Source organism: Nematolebias whitei, chromosome 21 (genome assembly GCF_014905685.2).
Source record: "Nematolebias whitei isolate Nwh7 chromosome 21, NemWhi1, whole genome shotgun sequence".
NCBI classification, from domain to species: Eukaryota; Metazoa; Chordata; class Actinopteri; order Cyprinodontiformes; family Rivulidae; genus Nematolebias; species Nematolebias whitei.
The window spans coordinates 31917847-31927695 of NC_056518.1; the positions used below are offsets into that span (position 1 = coordinate 31917847).

The 9849-nt window shown below is 39.9% G+C and overlaps 1 protein-coding gene across 1 annotated transcript in view; it reads right to left on the reverse strand.

The window, feature by feature from the left end:
* The window catches only part of srsf5a (serine and arginine rich splicing factor 5a), a 12555-nt gene that overhangs the window by 1011 nt on the left and 1695 nt on the right, over window positions 1–9849 (reverse strand). Inside the window, exons 2-7 of the mRNA XM_037694639.1 lie at window positions 9241–9371; window positions 9102–9172; window positions 8826–9005; window positions 7328–7397; window positions 2866–2939; window positions 2683–2787 (exon numbers count right to left, since the gene is read on the reverse strand). Of these exons, the coding sequence (XP_037550567.1) occupies window positions 2683–2787; window positions 2866–2939; window positions 7328–7397; window positions 8826–9005; window positions 9102–9172; window positions 9241–9360 (620 nt within the window). The 5' untranslated portion in view covers window positions 9361–9371. The remainder of the gene's footprint in view (window positions 1–2682; window positions 2788–2865; window positions 2940–7327; window positions 7398–8825; window positions 9006–9101; window positions 9173–9240; window positions 9372–9849) is intronic.

The window sequence follows — 9849 nt, forward strand, 5'->3', positions numbered from 1 at the left end:
TTAAAAACTACACTAATATTTCAACAATGTTATTAAAAACTACACTAATATTTCAATAATGTTATTAAAAACTATACTAATATTTCAACAATGTTACATTAAATCAAGGTTCAAGTCCTGTTTATAAAAAATCAAAAACACTGATAAACTGGTAAGAACTGTGTTCTGAGATGAGGTAAAAAGAAAAACTTGATGTTTTAGAGCTGGTAGACCTCCTGACTGAAAAGCTGCTTTCTGTAAATGTACTAAACAGTTGAAGTTTTCTGGTCATACTCATTAACCATGATGGAGCTCCTAGTGGAAGTAACTTGTCCAAAGACACATCATCATATAACACAACACTAAAGATAGGTTTCTCATTGTATGAAATTGTACAGGATTTGTTTTTTATTGTTATTTTTCCACATTTCACGATCCTTTATATTGTAAGGTATATAAAACAGGAGACGATGCATACACTCTGCACCTTCGAGCCCGTTTTGTTCCCATCAGCGTCCATCATAACCACCTATGTTTGACGTACTGTAATCCTGACATCATGCTTTTTAAAAATATACCCAAAACATTCAAACCCCCACTTTCAAAATAAAAGGAAACCAGGTTTAAGGTGGGATGGAAGCCCCAGGGGACAGCAGAGCTTTATTACCTTCATTCATTCATTGGACACCTGGTTGTCCTATCTTGCAAAATGCCTGGAGGTAAAAAAGCCTCAGAAATGGTCTTGTTGTGTTGAGATTGATGTGAGTGGTGTGAATGTGGTCGATGAAATAATCTGTATACGTCTTTGTGAAATCCAGGAGATCAAAGACCAAATGCCATTTTCATGTGAGTAAATATAATTTGTTTTCTTCTTTCAGCTGCTCCCTCGTTCAGGGGTCGCCGCAGTGAACTAACTCACACGAAGGCTTAGCGATTGTTTTTACGCCGGATGTCCTTCCCGACACAACCACAGACCACCGAGCTACCACAGCCCTCTGTGTGGAGCAGAGAGCTGCATCTAGGACACTCGGGGGAGCAGATGGTTGGCGTTAAGGGCCTTGCTCAAGGGTCCAGAGTGGGTCAAATCAGGGTGGAGGCAGGTGTAGGTGCTCCACTTTTCCCATCAACATTCTGATGTTGTCGGTCTGGGGGGGTCGAACTGGCAACCTTCCGATCACAGGCCCACCATCTCTAGTCTTGTTTAACTCTGAATACCAGGAAACACCTTGTAGCTGCTACTTTCTTCCCAATCATCTATTATGATGACATTATTTACATGAATGCCCCTGCCAGCTGCTTGCAGATGTTGGATGCCGTCTACCATGGCGTGCCAAGATTCATAACTGGCTGTAACTACCGTACCCACTACACTCTGTACTCACTGGTCATCATTGTCTACATGTACACTCTCACACTGGTACATCTTCATCTTTAAATCACTCCTTAGTCTGCTGCCTTCTTCTATCGCCTCCCACATGTCATGCAGTCACAAAGTGCACGCTCAGGACATCATTACCTGCAGCGTCCCCTCCGTGCAGACTGAACTCAACAAAAAGGCCCTTTCTTACTCTGCTCCTGTTTCCTGGAACATCTTGCAACAAGATCTGAAGCTGTCCACTTTGATCTCTTTAAGAGATTTTAAACATTTGATAAGATAATTGGAAAAATCAAAGCAAATATGTTCCCGTTTTTAGTATTTTACCTTGTTTTTAGGGGTGCACCTTAATTTTGGGAGATTGGCCGATACTTACATGAGAAACCGATTTTACAGATTTTTTTTTTGTTTTAACAACAATTGTCTGAACTTCATTTATACTACCTCATGGCCAGTTAAAACAAGTTTGTATTGTTTCTACGATATTGTTCAAGGATATGTTTTTCAGTAAAATAACATTGGAAAATTGAAGGAGCATTGTGACCTTATAACGCCTGACAGTGCCGCTTATAAAAAAAAAAAAAAAAAACATCAGTACTGACCAAAATCAGAAACGGCAGTTCAGGTTTTTTAGAGATCGGTGATCAGCCAGAAAACTGCGATCGGTGCACCCCTACATGTTTTATATGGCACCTTGATTTTATTGTTTTATAACACTACTTTTTATTTTAATTGTTTTCTGTGTAAACAGACAGTGGGAACATACATTGATGACAATCTCAGACTTCCTTTCCCTAAAACAGGTCTCTCTTAAAAATGAGTTCTTGTGACTCACTGAAACTAACCTAGATAAAAGATAAAAAAAATAATAAAAAAAATTATATATATATATATATATACATACACATGCATACATATATACACCTTTGCGCCACCACTCCCCAACAGGGTAAGTAAATAAATCAAATATTTATATTTCAAGCAGTCTGATCTGTATTAGATATGGAACAAACTGTCATTATGTCGTGTTCTGGATGTCTGGGTAGAACATCCAGAACAAATTCATTTGTTGAGTTAAAAAAGATAAAGTGAAGCATCATATGGCAGGCTCCTTCAAAGTTCCTCCACAAATCTATCTAGTTGAACTTATTCCACATCTGAAAAAAACGTAATGTTTTCTAAAAAGAAGTAGACCCAGAGAGACTCCGTCCACCTGTTTTCAGTCTTTATGCTGAACCACTCAAAAGATCCAACAGAGTTAAAGACCCTTAAATGACTTTTATTTCAATAGATATCTGAAGGAGCAGACGTTAAAACAACAAAGTCACCTCTTGCTGTCCTCGTAGAGCTTCAGCCGGCGTCCATTCAGCTCGGTCCCATTCAGTTTGGACATGGCGTTCTTCAGGTCATGGCGAGAAGCAAACTCAACCACCCTGTACTCGGGCACAAACCCTCATTAGTACGTCACCCCACATAAAAAGAGGAAAATCAGCTGACAGAGCTAAACTCACCCTTCATTTTGAGTGGGTCTGTGTGCGTCCACAAAGGTAACTTCACCCGCTTTTCTCATCAGGTCTTTCAGGTCCTAATTCAAAAGCACATTTCAAACTTAATTGACAGAATGAAATACTTCCTGTTACCGAGAGCTTTTTGAACCTGGAGAGAAAGAGCAGGCAGAAAAAAAATATGACATACTTATCAAATGCTGACCTTTTTTCACTTTTGGATACAATCCCATTTTCAGCAACGGTCGTGTAAACAAATGAGCCACATGAAATGCTTTTGGGTCGACCTGGTTTGTCTTTTAAGTCTGTTAGTCTTTTAAAAAGGTACTCACTGCAAAGTATGAAATCAAACATAAAAAAGTTTTACCGAAATGAATCAAACTGTGAAGTTTGAAAGAATTTACTTTAGTAGTTTTCAAATACGTTGATGTTAAAATTAGAGCCTGACCGATTTATCAGTAGTGGATGATAGTTTAGGCCAATATAGACGTTTGGGTATCAATATTAGTGATAAATGTCCCATTATGCGCCAATATAAACACTGGAAACCAGCCATGTCCTTACTGTCAAAAGACATAATTGTACAATGTATCCAGCAGAGGGCAAATGAAGACAAATTTCAAGCCATGGTCATTCACTTAAGTTTCACTTTCAGCACAGCCGAAGCAGGGAACAATACTGTGTAGCATATTTAGCAGAATAGACCATGGTAAGTTTATTTTAACCGATCTGTAAAACAAAAACAATAATAAAATTCTCTTCAATCCTCCAACCCACTTGTCGTTAGCTGCGTGCCTCTCAAGTTAGCAAGCTAACATTTAGCTAACTAAGTTGTAAAACTATCCAGAACAATAATTCTAACATAGAGGTAAAATATATCAGTGTTAGTAACGTTATCTTTGTCGTCCTCAACGAAATGCATCGACTGAAATCTTTTATTTTTCTAAAAAAGAAATAAACTCTGCTGCAGTCAGTACTAATTAGACCATCATCATATGCGACTGACTGTTTAAACAATGAACAGGAAGGGCGTTTCTTTGTTTAATTTTATATTTTTTAACACACTTTAACTTTAGGGCAGCACGGTGGCGCAACTGGTAGAGCTGCTGCCTCTCAGCGAGCAGGTCCTTGGTTCAAACCCCGGTCCAGGGGCCTTTCTGGGTGGAGTTTGCATGTTCTCTCCGTGCATGCGTGGGTTTTCTCCGGGTACTCCGGTTTCCTCCCACAGTCCAAAAACATGCATGTTAGGCTGATTGGTAACTCTAAATTGTCCCTAGGTGAGAGTGAGAGAGTGAATGGTTGTTTGTCTCGTTTGTCTCTATGTGTCCCTGTGATGGACTTGCGACCCGTCCAGGGTGTACCCCGCCCCTCGCACAGTGATTGCTGGACATGGGCACCAGCGACCCCCGTGACCCAAAATGGAATAAGCGGGTAAAGATAATGGATGGATGGATGGACTTTAACTTTATGGTGAATAGTGGAGGATAGAAAATGTGAATGCACATTACGAAGACTGTTTCAAGACATCAAGTGTTAAAACAGATTTAAAAGTTGAGTTTTACTCAAGATTCTTGCAGGTGGACAAAGCTAAAAAATTCAGCAGTCTTAGGCATTAACCTTCCCCATCCAATATTGATATATGTGATAGCAAAAATTTCCATATCAATCAAGCTCTAGTTAAAATGTGGTTAAAATAAAACACCAGTCTAAAGACGATGACGTCATGTGACTGACCTGCATCAGGCTGATGCAGTCTGTGCAGCTAATCAAACATGGCAGAATGGTTTATGTTTAAGAAAATGAAATGGGAAAAACAGAGTGAGGAAGGACGAAGGTCTCACTTGTTTTTGTAAAACTACCTCTAGACCACTAAGTTTATAGTTTAACCCGACTTATCTTTATTTCTGCATACTCAACTAATCTTAAGAGTAAAAATGTTCCAACACAAAACAACTCTTCGTGGAGGCCACTACGGTTCACTGCTTTTGTGATACATTGAAATTTATTTAAAAGAATAGTTGCATCAACTATTAATGAACAGCTGTGATATAAAATACAAATTCATTGTTAAAAATGTTTAAAATAACTTTCGGTAAGGACTTTCCTGTTAAGAGTTATTTATCTGTGATCGACTTGTTGAGTTCTGATGGTCTGTGATCGATTAGTCATGGCTGTGGGGCTTGAAGGAGGGGGAGCTCTGACGTTGCTTCATTCCCGCTGCACCAGCCTGAATGAAAGCAACGTGTCAAGAGTATCTTTCACTTTTATTCTCTTTCAGGTAATTAAATAATTGTTGTGTTAAAAACACAACAGAAAATGTTTAATAAATGTTTGAGAGTATTTTCATCTAAAGGTCGAGTGGTTTTCATTAAGTGGTTGATGTTTAGGACTGATTTAAAATGTTGTTTTATGCTAATTATCACCGCTCAGTCTACCGTCGATGTCTCACCACGAGACAGACGTTAGTGCGTGACGTGTGTAGACTATTTATCTAAGTGAATTATACATTCAGAGACTGAAAATAAGACTATTTTGATTACATTTATGTTTAAATTCATTATCATTATCTTTGTTTTGGAAAAAGGGCAGATGAACATTTCTATTTTTTATTTTCATTTAAACAAGAATATGAGAAATGTGTAAAAGATGTGAAGTAATCTGTTTTATATTCTTTTTTGTTATTTAACTGCTATATTGGATTTGGTTTAAAGACGAAACTTGTTCTTTCTAGTTATGTAAATACTTTAAAGTGTAAATAAATTCCCGCTGCACCTGCCTGAATGAAAGCAACGTGTCAAGAGTATCTTTCACTCTTATTCTCCTCTTTCAGGCTGCTACACTTGCAGCAATTTTGACCTTTTTCTTAAAGTTAGCATCAGGACAAAAAAAAACTTTTAGGACACATTAACCACCTGGGAATAATACTGTGCAGACTTATCAAGGTTCATGCTCAATAATCAAAGAAGAAAAATGTTTCAACAAAAAGAAACCGTCCAGAGGACCTGACTTAACTTAAAAAAAAGTTTGTAGGCTTAGTCATCCAGGTAAATAGCAACTGACTTAACTTTGTTGGATTTTTCTACCTGGATTACTGAGCATGAGTCAAGATATTTTGAACCACTTTGGCCATGACGGCCTCAAGTGAGTCGACGGGGGAGAGGGCAGACTCCAGAAACCATCTTAGCACCAACAAACTGGTTGACCCACTATGTGAAGGTGCTATTTATAAGACTGAGTTTGTTGCGGGTCCTCAGACTGATGAAGTCTTTTGGATGAAAGATAAAACGTTTCAAAAAGAAGAAACCATCCTGAGGACCTGACTTAACGTTGGTGGATTGTGCAGACTCGGTTTATTACTTTGCAACGAGTACCTTTAATAGCAAACCAAATTAAAATGTCACAACGAAACGCTTGACAGGTAACAAGTGATTATTTTTTAAGTGAATATGGGGATTTAAATTCTGAAATTTTGCAAACCTAACAGGTTTGTAGGATAAGGCAGTGTTTGCTTAGATTTAGAGGACTAAAATAATAAAGAAAAATGGATAAAAACTTTATTTTTGAGTTCTATTTGTTAATGTAATTTTAATTTGGCTCAACAAGAAGTCAGCTGTTTACACGATTCCCTTTGGAGACTGTAACTCTCCACCCCTTTATCACCCGACCCTACAAAGACCCAATCACGAGTTTTAGGCTACTTACCATCGAAAACCCAGGAAGACATTAGCATAGAGCCACTTGTCCAAATACCAAATGGAACCAATGCAGTGTAAAGCCCTCGAGCAACGCTCTCGAGAAACGCTCACAGCCTTGACTCAGCATCCGGCCTCCACAAGAAAGGAACCACCAGAGAGAAAGTAGGGGTGCGCTGTGTGCCCGACTCAACAACCCCCTGCTCCATCGGCCACAGAAAAAGACCCAAATGGGAGACTGTAGGGGACCGTGGATTTGAGGGGGGTTACAGCTGTTGGGGATGCCAGCCCACAGAACCTCCAGACTGTGGCTACGGCCCTCCTAAGGCTACCGTATCCCGCGCTAGACCACTTTCACCCGCTACGGGGCCCAGCCAAGACTTTAGACCAGCAGCAACTGCGTGTAAGGAGAGGCACCAAATGGACACCATTCAGAAATACAACCAGCAGAGGGCGCTACACATTTCTAACGCCCCAGTGGAGGGCGTTTATTTTACCTCTGATATAGATGAAACCAGTTTACTAACCTGTTTACTAATAAAAAATTTAGATAAACTGCTCATCATCAGCAATAAATTGTTCTTTTGGGGGGATGGGGAGGTGGTCAAGTAATAAAATAAAATATGCTAAAAACACAGGGGAATTTTTACTTTAACTGGCCAATTACTAATCATGAGTACTTTATTATTAAATAAACTTGTTAAAAATATATGCAGCTAATGAAATCAAAACTACTAGAAGACAACACTTCGTTTCAGATCATTTTTTAATCTTACCTGCCAGCTGATCCGGGATGAGAGGTTCTCCACAATAAGCCTGTAGTCGGTTCTCACAGGAGGGCCATACCTGCGCAGGAACACAAAAATGAACATGTCTATAAAGATTATGGTCCAGAGTCAGACTGCACACCTCCCATGAGAACTCCGTCTGTCGGTTGAGACATGAGTCAGTACTTGGATCGTGTTTTCTTTTTAAAAGAGGAACACCAGACTTTTATTTTAAACTTCGTTAGCTGATTTGATTGTAGAGCCAGAAACCTGGGCTGACTACTGGACAGCATTTGTGAGGAAGTCCCCAAAATGTTTTGAAACTTCTGTGGTGGTTCTCAATGTTCTTGTGAATCTTAGAGGTAGGCATGTTTTAATAAGTAACAAAATAAATTTAGAGTTGCTGTGCCAGAGCAGCCTTCCTGCAGTGGAGCTCAAACATGGTCAGGTCTAAAAACACCTGCCTTTATTTCTACAATGCACAATAAGTCATAAACCTGACAGCACCTGCCCAGCTCAGCATCACTGGCATATTTTCTTCTGACCTCGTTGCAGCAATTCAATTCAGTTTATTTCTAAAGCACCAAGTCACAACAGAAGTTGTCTCAGGGCACTGCACAAAAACATTCACATATAAAAAGTCAATTAGTAAAAGTTTCTAAGGAAGCCAGCAGATGCGTTGGGTCTTCATTTCGTCAGTCTCCCGTTCTGAGCAAGAACAAAGGAGACAGTGGAAAGGGCAAACTCCCTCACCGGTACTAATGGAAAAGGGGCATAAGAAGAAACTTTCAGCAGAACCAGGCTCAGGACAAGCGGCCATCTGCTTCGACCAGCTGGGCAGCACAAGTGAAACAGGAAGTGACATCAATGGGGAATTCTGTTTTATTTGGAAGTTTGATTCAACTTTCTTAAGTATTTTTGCTGGAACAGCTGTAATGTTGGCTGCATTTTCTCACACCATCTGCTGCTCCTCAGCAGATGCTGCTCTCAAAAATCAGCTGATTATAGCCACTTTACATTAAAAAATAAAAAAAAAACATGCCCACAAATTTCTGACTAATCACCCGACGCTTGCTGCATACCCTACAAGAAGCTCATTCTGCCCGGGAGCAGAGCTCAAGATGGGGCCACAGCGGGGACTGTGAGTAGAAAAACGTGATTTTCAGTGAGGTACAACCTCCTGCTTCTGATGGACAATAAACCAGACTTGTCTGGGGTGTCAGGGTTCTGTTGGGGTGGTTGGGCCATAATGGTCAGGGAAACGCTGCAGTTTAAGCAACAACATGTGTTGGTAGGGGTGTCACCTTTTTCTAAAATTTGGGCCCTTTGTTTGAAAAATAGTTCCTTGTTTTGAAACTCAGATTTGTCTTTTTGCCTGGTTGGAAGACAATGTTCTGAGAAATGTTTATAAAATTATTAAAATGGAGACAGGAAAATCAAACCCTGGTTTTAAAAGAGAAAACAAACGAAGATGAAAAGCTAAATGACTGATTTAGGTCTTACACACCTGGCATTGTTACGTCGATAACCACCACCACCACCTCCTCCTCCTCCTCCTCCTCCACCCATACCACCACCTCCAAAACGTCCCATTCCAGGGCCGCCGCCGCCACCTCCTCCTCCTCCTCTTCCTCCGCCACCTCCTCCTCCTCCTCCTCTCCTGGAGCGAGCATGCTCAATGGTAACCCTGACAATAAGTACATTAAATAGATAAACCTCATGTACGAGCAGAACAAACATCTGGCTTCAAGTCATGAAGTCATTTTTAAAAACTAATATTTACCTTTCACTGCACAACTCCTTCCCATTCAACTCGTACACGGCATCATCAGCATCTCTGTGGTCATCAAACTCCTGGCAAAGAAAATGTTCATTTAAAAAAAGCAACGCTGGATCAAAACGCTAAAAGTTTTTATACTAACCACAAATCCAAATCCATTTTTCAAGTTGATCTCTCGAATCCGTCCATATCCCTTGAAAAACTTTTCCACATCTCTCTCTCTGGCGTGCGGGCTCAAGCGACCAATAAAAATACGGCTCATTTTGTTATTTGCTGAAATAAAAAATAAAAAAGGAAAATTGGCAACTACTTTACAAGAGAAGGACCAGAGAAGCCAGGTGTGCACAAAAATGCAAGAGTTAAAGTAGGTTTGGTGTAAAATATTAACCCCACAGCAGAGATGTGTCAACCTGGGAGTTAATTGTTGAAGCCACCTGTAAATAATTCAGTTTTTATCAGGATCACCAAGGCACTTTATGATTTTAGTAGAAAACCTTTCACAAACTCGAGGTTATCCATATCTACACAGACCAGCCTTTATGCTGCCTCTGGACACTTACAGATCACCGATGGGCCCGGCACGTCCCATGCTGATGTGGACTTTCAGAACTGAAATAGTCTTTGGGGAACCAAAAATGCATGGAGCAAAACTCAGCTGAGCTAACATGAAGCCAAGGCTTTCAGTGTTTCTCATAGACAACTTGCCATGGTGGGGCACTCATCTCGTCTGAGATTTTTTTTTTTTTTTTTT